The sequence below is a fragment of the Takifugu flavidus genome, chromosome 7, assembly GCF_003711565.1.
Source record: "Takifugu flavidus isolate HTHZ2018 chromosome 7, ASM371156v2, whole genome shotgun sequence".
NCBI classification, from domain to species: Eukaryota; Metazoa; Chordata; class Actinopteri; order Tetraodontiformes; family Tetraodontidae; genus Takifugu; species Takifugu flavidus.
In genome coordinates this window covers 7,401,324-7,419,600 of record NC_079526.1, presented here as the reverse complement: position 1 = coordinate 7,419,600, position 18,277 = coordinate 7,401,324, and the positions used below count along the sequence as shown (strand labels likewise).

The following is an 18,277-nucleotide window of genomic DNA, read 5'->3' as shown; positions in this document are numbered from 1 at the left end:
CAAATGGGGGAGGACAGCCAAGGAGCTTTCATTATGTCTTTGAATTTGTATTTAATTATTTGTTGAAATGTCCCCTGTGCTGCGTGAGTTTTAACAGAGCCTTCCTCAAGTGTTTCAAAGCCCGCACCTCCGCCTCACATGATTGCGTCTTCATCTAAGCCGCTGCATGGTCGCCCTCAGGCGAGCTGAAGGCCAGCTGCAAGAGAGACAATTCAAGCTTGCCGAAGCACATTTGCTGTTTCAAAAACTTTACCTTATACTTTTAATTACATTCCTTCCAAATGAGCCCTCGAAGAACTCATCGCTGATTAAAAGGAATTTATTTGTTTTGCTCTGGAAGAGAAAGTGAAGAGAGTGGCTCATTTTTTATAGGAGCCAGATCCTCAAGGGTAGGCAATGCTTCTCCAGAAAAACCAGACATCCATCAAAACAGTTTTACCCACAGCTACCAGTGGACTGGCAACCACATCCAGTCCAAGATAAGCAATTTTAAAAAGTGAGAAAATTGTCTGGGTGCGGGAGAATACCCACCATTTCTTTAGCTATGCCTGGAAAACTAGGCACATGTACCATCAAAGAACTCCTGCTTCAGCGGTCTCCCCCAAACCAGGTTAGTCTGAGTGAAGATGGATGGAACATTTGGAACATCTTGCAGACTCCAGGCTTCACACTTTCTGAATTCATTTTTTTCTTTGCAGAGGTAATTTTGACAAATCATTTGCCTGTCTCAAGGGCCAGTGGTTGGGCTGTGGGTGTAGATGAGGTGCGAGGGGCCTAAAGACCATATGTGATATCACACGTGGCTCTGAGGGTTGGCGGCCTTGGGAGGGCGGGGGTTCAGTGATTTAGAGTTTGTTCTCTTCACTCAGACATTTATTAAATGAATAGCAAATACAGGATTGGACCAATGTGAAGTTGAAATCCCACTTTGCAAAATAAGATTACCTTATAGTTTACCTTATAGGCTTCCATGGAAACCTGAGTTTTTGAGTCTTTTAAATGCTCAGGTCAATAAAAAGAGTGTTTTTAATTGTGCCAGACAAGTAATATTAATGGCATTCTGTGTGAACACAATACAAATGTTAATTTCTGTGACTTCTTTTGATAAATAGCTATTACTGGCCATCTGCTCCGGTGCAAAAGATTTAAAAGAAAAATTACCCAGATGTGGTCTCTGAATGGGATTACATCACCTCTAACATTGCCTCAACCCATTTATAACCACAACCAAGACCTCACTGAGCCGGTACTGAAGAGAAGTACCTGGTAGCTGGATATAAATTTCCCAACAGAAAACTGAAAAAAGGGAGTTGAGTACATATAAATTCCAGAGCTTCCATGCAGTGCAGCAACATTAACAAGCTTCTTCCCAGGCTAAGTGGTTCATATCAGAATGACTGCTTTTGTAAGTTGAGATAAAACTCTCATTCTATAAAAGTTACCCATTAACCATCGACTTTTGAGTCATTAAGTAAATTTATCATTATTCGATTTCTGAGGTTTCTGAAAGTAAAAGGCAGCCCCATCAGTATTCATTTAACTCTAAAACAGACATCCAGTAATTGAAATTAAATGACACTTGATAATTTCTCAGTTTGTTTTTGCTTTTTCTTTCACCCCTACAGGCAAATTGGTTCCCTCTCTTTCTCCTAGCCGTCGTTCTCATCTTCTCTTCTCAGGGTTTCCAGGGAGCGATCCAAGTTTTGTTAGAGTCAGGGGCCGTTTTATGTAAACAACAGCTGAGCTGAGGTAAGATAGTAGAAGTTCATGCAGTTTATGAAGCCAGACTAGTTCTTTTCATCAATGTTCCTCTCCTGACACGCATGATAAAATGGACTCCTGCTCTCAGGGGATTTTTAGATTTTACATCATTTCCTACCTATGAAGTAAGTGTGAAGACAAGTGCTACAAATCCTGTTTTATGACATGAGAAATCACAACTTTAATTTATAGAAAATCTTTCATTCCTCCAACTACGTTGTCCTTAAATGATAATACAGATTTATACAAGCAGCTCACGAGTCAATGAAAAATCAGAGCTATCTATTGAAAATCTGTTGCTTGCAGAAGCCACTATTTAATTTGTAAAAGCAGCAGTTATTTTCATACCAAAGAGAACAGATCATATCTGTAAATAGTTCCTTATGTGAGCAATAAGGGTGACGAAGCATCCATAGGTCAAGTACTGGAAGTTCTGCCTCTACGAGAACTTTCATAATGATTGAAAATTTTGGAGAAACGTCCAAGTGTTTGCACCAGAATTAAGGGAAAAGTTCTCCACACCCACAAACCTTTCTTGAAAAAATGTACCTGTAGGGAGTACTCAAAAAATCCCTGGAATTTTGGAATTCCCCGGAATTCTTAAGGGGCAGAACTGTGCTGAAGAACACTGATTGGTGAAACACACTTGTTCTGTTCCACAATGTTCCGTTCATCCTGATTGGAAATGGAAATCACATCAATTATTGGGAATTTACACAGGTAAAAAATATTCTGGACATAAATATGCCTGGAAATGTTGGAGAGAACCCCCGAACCCTGAACCCAACCACCACGGGTTCCACTGTAGGAAATGTTCCCATGAAGGACAGATTCCCTCCCAAGCAGCTTCGAAACAGTCACTGAAAGGAAACTCATGATGGCCTCTAATTCCTTGCTTTGACACTTTCTGATAGGGCCCTGTAGATTTGGAGAGCGGGGCTTTTTAGAATGCCAGGATATAAAGATCTCCAAAGTCCAGGTGACCTTTTACATGCCTACATAACATCTGCACATATTCCACGACTCAAAGTTTCCCATCAGAATGTTGCACTTTAAAAGGATGCTTGTTATATTAAATTTGCCCAGAGATTGGTCAAAGAACAAAACAAAGTAATTTTGTGATCATTTCACTTAGAGCTATTGTGCTGGATTAGTTTCTGCCTTGAGGGAACCGAAGGAAAATGAATCAGCATTGCAGCCATGATCGAATTTGTCAAGAACAGGAACAAACAAAAATCAAGTCCAAGTCAGTTCAAAGACAAGACAGTGCTTTCCCCCTAACCACCGTCATGATCTGATGTAAACATGTCAGGGTTATTATTGATAGTGTATTGGATGGTTTATTATACTTAGATTAGACAGCGTTTTCCAACTGCATGTCCTGGAAGTCCAATTTGAGTCCATTATGAGTAGCCAGCTGGAATGACTCTCATCTTTAGATAGCACATCAAGGCAAGGATGACTGGGATCTCCACACTAATGAGACTTCAACTGTGTCAGCCTTCATAAAAAATAGGAAGCGATGACCAAGTAAAAGCCAGACTGAACTCGAAGGCCAGTGATTCGAAATGTGGTGGTCAGCTGGGATATTGTATGAACCTGCTCACTAATCCTCTTTCCACCCTTTCCATTCTTTGCCATATCCCTTCCCACAAACTAACCCATCTGTTAGTGGGCATTAAAACCCCATTTGCAAGTGCTTTGGTTGGCTGTCACCGGAGCTGCTACAGCTTCAGAGGCTCTAAGGTGGCCTGCTCCGTCTGTCTCCCCGTCTCCATTTTGCATTTTGGCAACCCAGAAAAATGATTTGTTCCAATACTTCCTGTCTCCATGAGCTTTTCTTCTCTCACCCTTCAGAAGCCATGCCTACACTGTTCCAGAGCCTAGCTCACACTGCAGCCTGTCCATAGTTTTCATATAGTTTGATTCTGCTGCAGGGCTAAAGAGCGCATCCATTCAAGGTCAGTGACAACATGGCTTTAGATCATCAAACAAATCATCAAACTAAACTCCAGGAATGAAACAACCCATGCCATAGGTGCTCCCACACATGCAGTAGATCACAGGTTACAGCAAAAGAAAGAGCAATGAACTTTCGACCCTATAAGCTATTGAAAAACTGAATTTAAAGCAGCATATTTGTTGAAACATGCTCAATAATTCGGGATTATAGCTCCTTGTGTAAAAGTATCAGATGAGAAGCATTAGGGAATAAATCACCGTATTATCGGAAGGTGCTCAGATATAACAGTGACGCCAGCACACCTTTGCACTGAGAGGAGGCGGTTCAGGCATACGGTCAGGATGGACGTCTGGGACATGTTCAGTTGGATAACCGATGGAGTCTTGGAATCCATGATCCCAGCATAAACTTGTATACCCAGACTTTATGGCTGAAATGCTGAAGTCAACTAAAATGACAATAATCCTTTGGAATAAATGAGTTTTAGGAAAACATAATTCAATTTAGTGAAGACAAATGAGGCGTTGAAACTGTGTGCATGGATGAATACACCTGTGTAGGATATTGACGTTCCGCTGCACATAAAGGCTTACTGTAAGCTCCAGACTTTCCACGCGTGCCTACGTGAACAAATTTGTCTATGACAAAGTCAACTGACCCCACCTGTTCACCATTAATACAGGTTTTACTCCATCAAACCCTTTCCCACACAATCCCACATCTGTGATCCGGACAACACGAACATTCACCTCCACAGCACCACGAGCTGACATGTTTCCCTGCTAATCTGTTTGTACAACTCTAGTGTGACCACAGGCCAATTACACATCATCACATGATGCACACCCACACAAGAGAGACCGGGGATGAAAAATGAGGGGGGAGTAAAAGCCACCCACTAAGAGCTTCTCTTTCTTAACTCGTCTCCCTTTCACTTCCCCCGCCTTGCGCCCCACTCAGTTCTCCCAGCCTCTCCATCTCCCGTCCTCCATTTAACTTTGTGGCTGTAATTAAGGCTGCCCATCACTTAGCTTCCCCCCAAACGACAGCATCCCTTGGAGACCGCAGTCCCACTCCGACTCTCTAAGTAAATTTGATTTCTCCTCTCATTTGCATTCCATAAACTCCACCATATGTTTGATATTATATTTAAACTGTTCCAGTGAATGCCATGAGTGCGCGCCTTGGGAAAGGTAGATGAACTGCTGGAAAAAGTGCACTAGTGAATGACAGGGGAAATTGACCGTGATGAGGAGAGGAGGGAAAAACCTCCAAACCAACAGAAAGAGGAGAGGGAGAAACTTCACAGCGGCATCATTTATGCTTTATTGTTGTCTTTTTATTTTGGCACAGAGGAAACTGTTGAGTGGAGAAAATGAAGGTTTCCTGTGTTATTGCTTTTTCTCTCTCCCACTACCACCAAAGAGAACCATGGTTTTTTCCCTCCCTTTCCTGAGTAGAGTGGGGATTTCTAACCATTCCATGATTATGTCTGTTCCACCTTTTCTTTCACATAATCCCTTGATGTGCTCCTTCGCTTTCTCTTCTTTTACTCTTTTCTTCTGTGGTAGAGGTTAACCAGGTCACACGTCAACAGCAGGGCAGCCAATTTCATCTCCGAGTTTTATCTCTTTATCGTGCCTGATGCTCAGGAATTTCCACACTGGAGAATTGTGCCAAATAGCTTAGAGAACTCTTTGAATATTAACTGACATTTGTTTAAATATTGTGGTTTTACTGATTAAAACTATTTTTTTTATCAAAGCAATACCTTAAATACACCCATATATTTGTTAAACCGCTTACTTTTTTTAAAACCCAATTTGCGAAGACTAATTGACTCAGGCTCACTGTCACTTCAAAGAACTGAAGAAGTCATGGTCAACAACAGTTGAGAGGGGTGATGCAGGGGCTACTGCTGCTTTGGACAAAGGGAAAAGGTCATCCACAGGGCAATGGGCGAGGGCAATTGGCTTCCTCTGTCAATCTAGCTCAGAAAAAGTTCTGGGAACTCTACATTGAGAAGTGATGCTGAGACCTTAATAACAACTAAGCTCTCCGAAGCCTAAAGAGTTTGGGATGAGTTTTACATTCAAGGACCACTTGTAATTTTCATCAACACCATCCTTGTGTCAGAAACCTGCATTACCATTAGATTGAGAAACATCACTGTTCAAAATACTCTTGGAGGTTCTGCTAGGAAAGTTTATCATCGGGTTATCCTCATTTGATTGGGTAACTCACTGCCTTGTGGGCCTTTTTTTTAACGAGGCCTATCAGGCAATACTACAGTGAAGGGTTTGTCCTTTCACTTATCTCTGTCCTGGTGTCAAAGCATGCACGTCTGAGTCATGTTAAAGGCACTGGAATCTGTCTCCTGCCTCCTGCTGCTTGTCTTTCTGACAGTCTCCCTCCCCTCTTTGTCTTTCTGTTTATCCAGAGATCCCGCCTGTCTCTCTGCGGGTGGGTCTGACTACCTCTGAAAGGTGCTCTTAGTTGGGGAGGGGGATGGGGGCAAAATGGGTGTCACTCTTAGCAACAGCACAGGGGAACAAATGACAGCATTTACATGCTCTCTATAAAATGAACAAAGTGGAAACTTGTTTCAAATGACATTTTTCAATTTGCGAGGTAGTTTGGAGATAGTGGAAAGAACAGCAACTGGGTTTTTCTGCGTCATGACATCATAAAGTGGAATATTAGCTTTCCAATAAAGAGCCAAGCTTAAATGCTCATCTGCTTTGCAATGAATTTTTATTTTTACCGTCCTCTGCCATGGGTCAATGATAAGAATACTACATATAGGAACATAGTGAAGTGTGTTCTAACCCTCCCCCAGCACATAAAAGGCCAGCACATTCTACAGAGTGATCATTGTATAAATAAACAGACAACTAGACCAACAGTAGTTGACTTGGAGGATAATTCAAGTAAATGGTGTGAAAGTGAAAATGAGCATGAACATATATAGGATTGCAGAGGGGGAGGGGGTAGTGGGAGATGCAGGGCAGCAGAGCTGAGGTCCTCTAACCGGTTATATAAATGGGGACGGACCACAGGGGGCCGACAAGACCAATGGGTCACATTAAAACCAGGTTCAGTGAGAGGACTCCACTAATGCTACCTAATCCCTGGCAAGCCTTCACACACACACACACACACACACACACACACACACACACACGCACGCACGCACGCACACACGTACATACAGGCAGTTGTTCTCGGTTGGCACCTGTTTATGACTGTTGGCCAGCGATGGTGTGGGAGAGGTGTAGTAAAGCGTTGCTGATGTCACAGACAAGCCGGGACGCCGAGTTAATCTCTGAATCACAAAATATCCACCAGAGAAAGCATTTTGTCTGCTTAGACTGCTTTCTTTGATTCACTCATGTTTGGTCTTCAGCACAAATCTTACTGTCTGCAGTGCCTTTCTTACTCTTGCACAAGACTTTCAAGAATATAGGAGAAACAACAAACATCCACCTGCCCCCTGAAGCATGTAGAAACTATCCATTAGTTAGTAAACCATCCAAACTGTCCATTAGAAGTGAAGATTTTTTTTTAAAAGAGTTGCTCGAAGCACAAGGTCAGAGTAGCCGAACAACTTCACAATTTAACAATGTAACTACAAGCGACAGAGTACAAAGGGGAGCGCAGATTTTTACAACGATCACTGGTTTTAGTTGGGTTAACCTGGTTAAATAAAGGTTATGAAAGAACAACGTTCTAAAGGACAACAACATTCCAGAGGGGCTAAGTGGGTCTCTGAGGAAATCAGTCAGGCACATTCCAGTCTGTGATCAATCAGCCCCTGGCCCAGACAACCTGGGATTAACCCCAGGCTTCCTGGAAACTACCTGCCTGTCCCATAGAAATAACCTCCAGCTCCAAACAATTTACTGCAGATTCCTCTTTTTTGTCTGAGCGGACGTCTACAAAAGAAACATAACATGTGTAACACGTGCAGTTTTCCATGTTGGGATCACACCATTATCCTGAAAGAGAGCAGAGGTCTACGCATCAGGGTGGAGGTTCGTGCTCCGGCCTTTGAAAGAAAAAGAGGCGCCTGCAAAGCGGAGATGATATGAGGAAGTTAACAACTGAAGCAGAAAGGAACGCTTATTTTCTCCTGCTAAGGAAAAAAGGGGAAGGTGGGAGGGAAGGATTTGGCACGCCGAACGCCGAAGCCGGGGCAATTCACTGACAATGTGTTGGAGTCATTATTTCAGGACTCTCAGGTACAGTTCTGAGGCCTTGTCTGGACCGACTGAATGGAGAGACGGCAGGTTTATAAAGGCGCACAGACATTAAAGTCTCTACTGTAATAACTGTGGCTAAATCCATGCAACAATGCTTTTATATTCAAGATATACAATACTGCAGTTCTCTATATACCACATTACTGGCTCATTTCAAACAGTTTCCAATAGGATTCAATTAAAACTTGAATTTCAAAGGAAAAACACAATGCAGAGATAATCACTTTCTTTTTCCACTCTGCATTTCTGTCTGAGCTATGGAAGTATCAGGTCTTAGCCCCTAAAAGGGATACTGTATGAAAGAAAGTATAATGGCGTTTTAAACACCAAATTCAGGTCTTTGGTTTATTCTTTCCATATGTTTTAATGTAAAAAAAAAAGAAGTGGTATTACTTTCCAAACTCCTGATCCATGTTATCAGTTTTCCACTGCAGACCTTATTCCTATCAGGGCTTATTTATTTGTCTCATAGACTCTGAATTAAATTTTGGGACCTTATTCAGGCTGTTAAGTGCAGTATGCCCCTTTTTTCTAAGCATCCCTATGCAGCTTCTTTTTTTCCTCCCTCGCTTCATCTCACCATCACCCTGCAGTGTTCTCGCCAGCGTGTAATTGTCTAAGTGCTTCTGGATGGCAGCAGGCTATTTGGTCATTAAGGCACCCGATAAGTCATTAGTGCAACAGTCGGACGGCTGTCTGCTTGCCTACAGGACCAGATGATCAGCCTGATATGGGCTGCCTCACAGTTTTCCACATATTTGTGCAGGTAATTACAGCTTAGATGTAAAATACCCTCAGATGTCCCGCTTAAAGAGGGGATACATGTCGCCAGCACACTTTGAAGGTAATCACCTCCCACCCTCCTCCTCCACCACCTCCTCTTTTTCCATAAAATGGACAACGGGTTAGTAATAGGACAATCGGAGCCTGGGGACACGCCAGAGAGGTAGATAAGGAGCGAGAAGGAGGCCACAGAGATGTGCAATGAGTGAGAAGTTCAGAGGAGGAGAAGAGCAGAGGGCAGGGAGAGAATTGCTTTTTCTTCCCCATCTGTCAGCTGCTGTGGTCCACACATCATTTCAAACCCAAACTTACACACCTGTCATGGAATGTAAATATTTAAATATGGGTATGGTTGGATGTTTTTTCTTACCTTCAAAGATGTGCTGTTTAGGTGAAAATGGTCCAAAGAAAACAACACGGGAGAGCCTTTATTTTGATTTCAGTAAAGTAACTCGGCAAAGAGCTGCCCTCCCAATATTTCGGTCTCCACTTAGGGTCAATGAGTAACAGCAGCGCGCAGGGATCTGCAGGAGATACCTCTTCCCCTGGACATGTGGTATATTTTACTTTTTCTGTTTTAAAATCATTTTTAAATCATTCGTCTGCATCCTGGGGCTGTATGCTTTATGAGGCTCAATAGGAAAAGTGAGTGCAAACACAAATCAAATGAAATATCTCATAAAGTGATGGAGGGTAATGGGATACACAGACTGTGTGGGTCTAAATACAGCTAAGGGGAATGCATTTGGTCCAAACAAAACAGTGTGTGTTAATTTAGTGGTCGTGAGTATTGAAAGTTTATAAAATCAGACAACATGACAGCCCCCCCAAAAAAGGTGAGGCCAAAGCATCCCTCCAGAGCAATGCCCTCTTGTGGCCTTCTGCAGGAGAAAAAACACCCCTCCCCTGCTCCATTATTTTAAGCAGCACTCGGGGCCAAAAGGTAACGTGATTGACAGGGAAACTCTGCTTGCGATTGGGCAAGAAGCCAGTCGGACCTGGAAACCGATACTGTGCGTCCATTTTCCATCAGAAATGCACAAGATGGCAGCACCATTTTGGTGGAGATTTCAGCTTCGTAAAAAAACTGGCAGTAAATGTTGAGCTGTCATGGTGAGTAAAACTGTGTCGGCATGAAGAAAGGATTGAGCTCACAAGATGGCTTCTACACGCAATCAAATTTAAAAGAAAATAACCCAACATGATGAAACACCAGTCTGCTCAGAAGCTGGGACAGGCACTCTATCAAACTGGATGCTGCTTTCTCGGCAGTGCCCAGACTGACCCCACCAGACTGCCAGTCTCCTTGCCGCTCCGCTGCTCCACGGCTCCGCTGCCACCTCCCGCTCTGACCTTTGACCTCTGTCCGGGAGACAGGCGCCACCAAGATGTTGAAATTTCTTTCTGACATGGACCAGTGGCTTCAGCAACAATGTGACCCAGGGAAAATAAATACGGGTGTTTATTTGGTGTGAGCGTGAGAGGCCCACCGGCCGTAGCCGCCCTGAAGAAAGAAAGTTTTCTTTTCACTCAACATAAAGTATCAAGGCAAAAATAGAACATTATGATATGTTACCGTTCTATTACCAGATGACGCCGTGACACTGTGAGACCGATGACAGGATATATAGGAATCACAGAACTAAGATTGTGCAACCTGTGCCCTTTAAGGCAAAGCTTTCTCCAATAACTCACAAAGCCATTCCATCTCAGAGCACAAAGATGGAATTCACAGAGATTTTGGAGCTTTCCTGCCCGCCCAGCTGTCAACCTACATAGGCCTCTAAAGAATTGGAGGAAAACCATGCGTTGTGATCCGCCTTTGTTTCCACAACGTACAAACTGCCTCACATAAAGACATCCACACCTCTCTGTGATCTAAACAGAGCATAGGGGGAAAAAAACTTCTTAGACCATAATGGTCCAAAGAGAGCTCTTGTCACACTTAATATCTCCCAACATCACAGCAGACACTGTTGCCTACTAACCCGAAGAAAATGATCTATAGTCACACAACCTTAAACATTTAGTACTGGTTTTGACTGCACTGGTGGCGCTGGGACCAAATACCTTTGAGACTAAAAGTAGTACAGTGACAGATCACCAGCAGCCAAGAGTCTCTTAAGGAATATTGTGTTCAACTATTTCTTTGAGAACAAGGATTACGTGAGTGTCAGTCTTTGGAACCTTTCCCAACTCAGGACTCTGTGTAACGATCTCTCATGTTTCGGATTATCTTTAATGGTGAGTTGATCATTGCGCCAGTCCCACTGTTTTCATCCCTCTGCCGCTTTAACATTTCCCATTCAGTCTCTCTCTCAGTTTCTGTCCCTGTTTCCATGTGTCTTTGTTCTGCATCCCACCCACTTATTTTCTCTTTAGAACTGTTCTTCTGACCTCATTCCTGCTAGTCAAACTTATCGAGTATCAATCAACCATAGTGTCCAGATTAAATGGCAAATTATCATAATTGAGAATAATGGTTTCCATGTCATTTCCAGTTCAAATCTGAATTGTTCTCGTGCATGTGTAGAAACATGCTGATTGGAAGAGCAGGCATCCAGCGGTTATTATGTTCTGGTGGGCTGAGATTCAAGAAACCCTCGCACTAATTTTGAACACATTTCCTTAAACTCCTGAGAACACCTGTCTTGTAAAGTTCCACAGACATTTGAAATGAGCACCATTTTGCACACTTCTTACCAACCATTACAAACAAAGTCTCAACCCAAAGGGGTAATTTTCTTGAACTGATATGTTAACTTAAAATATTAAAAGGTCCCAATTTAACTTACTTAAAAACACTCCCTGGTTGTCCATAACAAGGCTGCAGCCCCTAAATGATCACAAAAAAAGTTTTGTGATCTTGAAAAAGACAGAATGGTTGAAACTCTCTGGGGCTGAGGCTTAAACAGCACTTCTACAGGACGAAGGGAGGCACGCTGAGCTTATTTCTAGAGGCAGTAAAATTCTCAGGCATGTTCGGGGCATAGACGGAGGCTTTGACAGCATAGTTAGGAGGTGCTGATGAAAGAGGAGAGGCTGTGAGCCCACTGCTGCTCAAATTAGCCCTCCGACCTGTCACATGAAGGTATATGCCCTCACGGATTATGTTGCTGCACAGTGCACACACAGAGCTTTTTGCGTGTTTGGTAGCATGCATGTAAAACACGTGTTGCTGAATGAAGACTCAATAACAGAAATGACAGTTTATTAAAACGTCATGAATCAGAAGATAGCGTGTTCCACGTGCTTCCTAGAGTCACGGTCACGCCTCTGTTATCTATTATAGACAAGTTCCTTTAGTCTTTCACTGATATATGCATCTGAATCTTTGCAGATCAAACTCTGAGGTTTCTGTTGGTGTTGTAGTATCCAGTTACTGAGCAGCCCCTGCAATGCTGCACAGCCAGACAAATAGTCTGCATTAATGAAACAGAGAGCCACATCCCCCCCTTGCTCTTCTCACCTTCTCCACTCTGTGCTGCACATGGAGCGCTAGCACTGACACCATCTTTGCACATTCAGCTGATGAGAGTGTTTGCACTCGCACTGAGGCGAAGGTACACCCATAACCGTAAAGCTGTCTCCAGCAGAAAGGGTTTTATTCACTTTTCCTCCCCTCGCGTTGCCTTTTCCCACATTCCCCCGACCGTTCATCTGAGTGTGCAACAATCACAATCAGTGGACAGGCACTTTTTATAACCCTGTAGTTGAGAAATTCTTCCTTTCTCTGCAAGTGGAAAAGCGAACAGAAGACAATTTCATATATCCCCGTGCCCTTTTTGAGCCTAAGCCGGTTGTTGCAGTTCTTCAGGCGAATCCAGCTGTGTACACACAACCGACAGTGAAAACAAGAAGCTTCTTAGTCTCCTTACCTGGGAAAAGTTGAGGCCGTTCAAGGGGTGACACTGCTCCTCTACTCGCTCCACTGCTCCTGTGGTCTTCCTCATCCTTTCTGCCTCTTGAGCCAAGAACAAGTCCAGCACAGGGGTCCCCCTGGACCTGACGTCCCACTCTGTCAGCGAGTTTACCATCAACATCACCCACACGGGCCTTTTCCTCTCCCAGTTTCCCGCAATGGCGTTGAACAGGTAGTCAGCATACAAGCCGCGTCCGCGCTGGTCTGCAGTCATCCAGTAAGGCATCATGTGTTTGACGTAGTCCAGGTGGCGTTTCAAGCGGCGGTAAAGGTCTCGTGGTAGCAAGGTCTGCAGATTCTCCCCATGGGGCAGCAGCTGGCAGCTGGTCAGTTTGGAGATGGTCAGGGGGTCGGTCAGGTCCAGCTCAAAGAAAACATTGTGGCTGCTGTGAAAAGCCTGCTTGGACCTGTCAGGGATGAAGTCCCACACTCGGGTGTAGGGCACGTGGATGGTGCCAAACAGGTACGACGGCGAGGAGGAGTGAGGAGCTGCACGTTTTACTCGCCACAGGAAAGAGTTCATCTCACTTTGCTGTCGAGGAGGCAGAGGAGAAAGAGAGGAAGCAAAGTCAGGTCAAGTTTTACAGGGCTGAAGGGAACAAAAGTATGCAGACAATGATGTTGGAAATTCAATCTCTAACGCTGACACTTGTGTCCCCTGGTGTGGTTTACCAGCTCATTGGTTCGGGTCAACAATTTAACACTGAAATTCTATTTCGAAGGGACGGCAAAAGAAGAATGAAGTCAAATGTGCTTGAGGCTGAGCTGAGAGGCCTTCCTGTGGTACTGAATGTGGGTTTATGATGGGGCCTTCTGGACTGTAAACAGACCCCTGTGTATTGTTGAGGTGCATACCATAGGTCCCGAAGGCTATCCGGCACGGCAGCGGTGCAGATGCACCGTGCCGGAGCTCGTAAAGCCCCGAGACTGAAAGCAACTCGCCTCTCTTCCTTCTGACCTTGCTATGATACTTTTGTTTGGGACACTTTTACAGCGTCCGTGAAGATGTGGCACTGCCTGGTCCCACTACAACGCCGCTCCTGTCCCCTATAGTTTAGGTTGCAGAAAGTGTTTGTCTAGAGCAGTTATTCTTACACCAAACAATGTCACAAATAAATATTCACAGCCACTCTGAATTAGCATAAGTCTGAATATAAAATATGGTTCTTGTTAAGTGTTCTGCAAATGCGCTGTGGCTGTGCATGTGGCTTTAATGTTGGCATTACACAAGCCAAAAAAAAAGAATTGGCTTCCATAAACAATATCAAATTTCTAACTGCTGCGACGTAGCATAATCAGGCATTCAAAAGATGAAACCCATTTCTGTTAAATAAAGTTATTTTAAGAAAATATTCAGCACTACAATTTAATCAAGTTTTCCTTCAGCTGTGTTGCCATTGCTGATTGTGCTTTTGGTAATATAAAACTTTTCATGCAGTTACCAGAAAGCTGGTAGAATCGTCCTTCTGGGTGTCCTCTTATCGCAATTAGCAAAGAGGCACCTTTACTGTCCCTGACAAAATCAATTCTAGGTGCTACCTTGCATCTCTTATAACTCCTTTTCTGTGGGGAGGACTAGAGAAAGTAGGTTTAGACATGATTGGTGCATTTTGAATTTTATCCTAAGGTAGACATTTCACATGGCCAAGCCCATAATTGAAGGCTTTTAGACATGGAAAGTGCGATCGTGTCCGTGGAGAGGCCAAATTCCCTCTCTTGAAGCTCCGTGAACTTTTCTGGAGAACCTCGAAGCGCATGCAGGGTTCTGTTTTATGGGGGTAATTACTCTTTAACAGAAAACAGAGACCACTGTACTGACGCATAGCAAATCACACGAAGCGAAGGGGCACCACGTCTTCAGTGATCGCTGACAACAAAACCATTATCCGCATCTTGGACATAAACGCACGAATCGAGTAAAACTCTGTGATCTCCAAACAAGCCCTTAATTCCATCTGCACAACCACCTCCAAGTGTCACGGACTATTTATACACGTGTCTGTTGCTAAGCCGTGGCTTTATAGAAAACACACACAAACCTAAACTGCAACTTAAACGTCACATTTTAATTATCCCCCTAATCGATAATGCATTCGTGGAGAAGCTTTCCGCGCATTTTTGCACCTCCCAGTTACTTTAAGTCTCATCCATAATTTTACCAAAGTGCCCGAAAAGTGTTTTAAAGCGCTGAAACACGATCACCTCTCAAAGGTCGAGGAAATGTAGTCAGGTCACCCGTGGGTGTTCCCCATTATATGCGTTTGTCACATAAACAGTCGTAAAGTTGGCGAGCGGTTAATTTCTCTTGGCAACTGCTTTCATTTATTTCTGAGGCCCCAATCTCGCCCTGGGGGTCAGTTTACGAGCCAGAAGAAACCTTAATCATGACACATCTTAAGTTACATTATTATTATTAGTAGTATTATTATTATTAGTATTATTGTTGTTGTTGTCGTCGTCATAGTTGTTATACGACCATTAGTTGTAGCAATAGTAGTAAATATTATTATGTAACTGACTTTAAACGTTAGTGATAAGAAATTATATGTGAAATCTGCCCTCCTACCGTTAACAAAACCGGCCCACGAGTGTTATTTTTACCGTGATTTTCTAATTTGTCATGAAAAAACAACTTTTGCATGAGCGTGTTTTGCCGGAGAAAGTGCCCGAGTTGACTCACCGACTTCGGTGCGTCGCACTGCCTGGGTCTGTCGGGTCGCTGTGCGCCCCAGGGTGCCACCGTGTGCAGGAGAGCGTTCAGGAAGATCCATCTGAATCCCGGCGCACAGAGCATCGTGTCGAGGTGACAGGACACTTCTGTCACCCACCGTTCAGAGACTTTTACGACTCTCCTCAGCACTCGGGGGCAGAAGGAGGGTAAAAAAGAAAAAGTGCTACCGATGACTTCCCCTCTCACACGTGTCTGTCGGCTGGAGGACCATTTCGTCCGTTCGCCATTCCCGACACTGTCAGCGGCTGCCTGTCGTGGCTCCCGGCTTAAAACTTTTCTCCTGTAACTCGTCGCAGCAGCTGAAAACTATTTCGTGAGTTTCCTTGGAGCGCTCCGAAAGTTTGGAGCGTCTTGACTCGGGGAGAGGGAGGTGGGACGATTTGTGCTGCCCCCCCTACTCCACCCCAACACACACGCACACTAATGCTTGTGCACAGGTCCCATGTGCAAAGACGGTAAAGGATGAATTGAATGAATAGGTCATATAAAGTGAGTTTAGACACCAGAAAGCTCGAATTTACTATACAGCTATATTATTATATATTTACTGCTATTTCTTTACCTCCACCAGCTTTAAGATGTGAACTGTTGCATCTTCATAGACCACAACATTTCTCTTTTCTAAATTTATATTTTTGTTGCATTAATGTCAGCACATTAATGTTAGTTTTCTTTCTCCGGTGCCATAAGTGATCGTGCTTCTATAGCTCTACGCAGAAATCTGCCGCTATACATTTGGAGCCAGGAAGAGAAGGGCAGAGCCAGGGGGGAAGAAAACCCCGAAGACCCAGGTGGTATACAGAGTTTTGTTTGGTTTGGGTTTCAACACATCGTTCCGAAGATGTAAATGGCTAATATTTCATATGCTGTCATGTGCTTCCTCTTCAGAAGGACCACATTCGTCTCTGTCCCTCTGTTTGACAAACACGTGCAGGTCTTTCTAAAACAAAGAGCTGTGGGGTTTATATCTATAATTGATGGTCAGAAATAAATGGGTCAGACGAAAGATAACTGCGAGGGGTGTTTTATTTATTATCCGACTTTCTTTAGAAGATGGGGAGGCGGGCGGACGTATGAGAGTTAAATGTTCGTGTTGAGAGAAAGTGGCCCCTCTCTGCGCAGGCCACCACGTCAATGCTTCACTACTCGGCTCTGACCTCAGTTATTGTCCAAGTGGCAGACAGTGTGACAGAGTCAAGTAGTGGGAAATTTATCACTGAGACCCCTCAAACAAGCGGCACCGGGCCCCTCCCTGCAGGCTAGCGAAAGACAGACCTCAGACAAGCAACTCTTTGTACTTGACCATGTTGTCCCCTCCTCTCCATTCCTCTTCTCACCACCCTGTGCTCACTTGCGTTAGCGGGCAGCTTTGTTATAGACTGACTGGCTCTGCTTTTTGTGTTTTCCATTCAGAGGATGCGGATTGGGTGTTTCTGCTGGGCGTCTTTGATCACCTCGTCTTTTAACATAGTCTCACATTGTAAAACTGTGACAGTTTTTGCCCTTTCAGCCTTTGACTTCTTTAATTGGCCACCATTCATCAAGCGTTTTGATTATAAAAGGTTGGGAAGTCAATTATTTTTTTCATTTCATACAGATGTGCGTTGGTCTGCATGAGCTCAGGCTGAGCTGGCTGGGGGGCAGGGAGTGGTTCAGACCTGGAATTAACCTCAGACCAGAAGTTTGTGAGGGTCACACCTGCCTGTGCGGTACATTTTCATATTGATGAGTGATCACCTGTGGTTTGATCTCCCACCTTTGCTCATAAGTCCATGTGTGTTTGCAATAAAGTGTAAGTGTTTAGATTAACTAGGACAGCGTTGCACTCACTGTGCACACTTTTTGGGGGCTGGAGTCTGCACAGCAATTAATGGGTGCGTGTGCTTGTAACTAAGAAATGACATGAAAAGCAAATGAATGGAGGAATGATCAGAAAAATACTTGAGCATGAAGCATTGTAATAGTGAAGGTGGTGCCACCAACTCTGAGTTGATAGCTCAGCCCTGGCCTAACTTCAAGGATTTACCGTAGCCCACCACTAGAGGGTGATGAAGATTACTCCACTGTTTGTTGGCTTTCAACACTTACTTACCATCTATCATGCTGTACTTCTGTTTACGACAAGAATGTCACTGTCATACACCAGGTAGTCGTCGCTATTGTTCTCACACCGCCATAAGCACGAGCATACGTCCATTATGTGGTTCGACTGACGGGACCTTGAATACTTCACAAGTGTGTCCAGATCCATACTAACTGGCCACCGTGATCACTCAGAACAAACGTCTGAAAAGAGCATTGTCAGCCGAGCATATAGTGAAATAGAATGGTCTAGGTCCATGCTTTCATTCTGTTGTGCTCATTTTCTCTAGACAGGTGTGGGAATTCAGTGATCTCAATCAAATATGTCCACCTGTGAACCCTGGTCTTTCTTCAGCCACACCTTACAGAGAGTGTCTCTTTGATGGAGTTTTTCGCATTCTTGGCTGCTTAGAAGAGAGCTTGTGAGCAGCCGACTACAGGACATTCCTGGACGTGGGCCAGCCTTTAGAGCATGGAGCATATAGCCAGGGACGAAAGAAGACTTTAAAGTTAATGTTCTGCTCCGAAACATTCACTTAGACAGAACACACATCTGGGGAGGTATTAGGGAGATTGGTCGGTGAAGTATAAACAGAGCGTATCTTCCACTTCCATGCTTTGTGTATTTTTCTTGTCCATTCTATGCAGCTTGTACTCTCTGTGGACCACTAGAGAAGAAGGAAAACAGAAAAAAGTTAGGGTGGGGGGGGCAAAGTCTTGTCGTTAATGTTTGTGGACCCCGTAGCTCTGAGGATCCTGTGTCTACTTGTCCT

The 18,277-nt window shown here is 43.9% G+C and overlaps 1 protein-coding gene across 1 annotated transcript in view; it reads right to left on the bottom strand.

Annotated features, from left to right (window-relative positions):
• Window positions 1-15,794, bottom strand: part of trabd2b (TraB domain containing 2B) — a 48,243-nt gene extending 32,449 nt beyond the window's left edge. The window contains exons 1-2 of the mRNA XM_057038408.1: window positions 15,372-15,794; window positions 12,648-13,223 (exon numbers count right to left, since the gene is read on the bottom strand). Of these exons, the coding sequence (XP_056894388.1) occupies window positions 12,648-13,223; window positions 15,372-15,485 (690 nt within the window). The 5' untranslated portion in view covers window positions 15,486-15,794. The remainder of the gene's footprint in view (window positions 1-12,647; window positions 13,224-15,371) is intronic.
• Window positions 15,795-18,277: the final 2,483 nt, after the last annotated feature.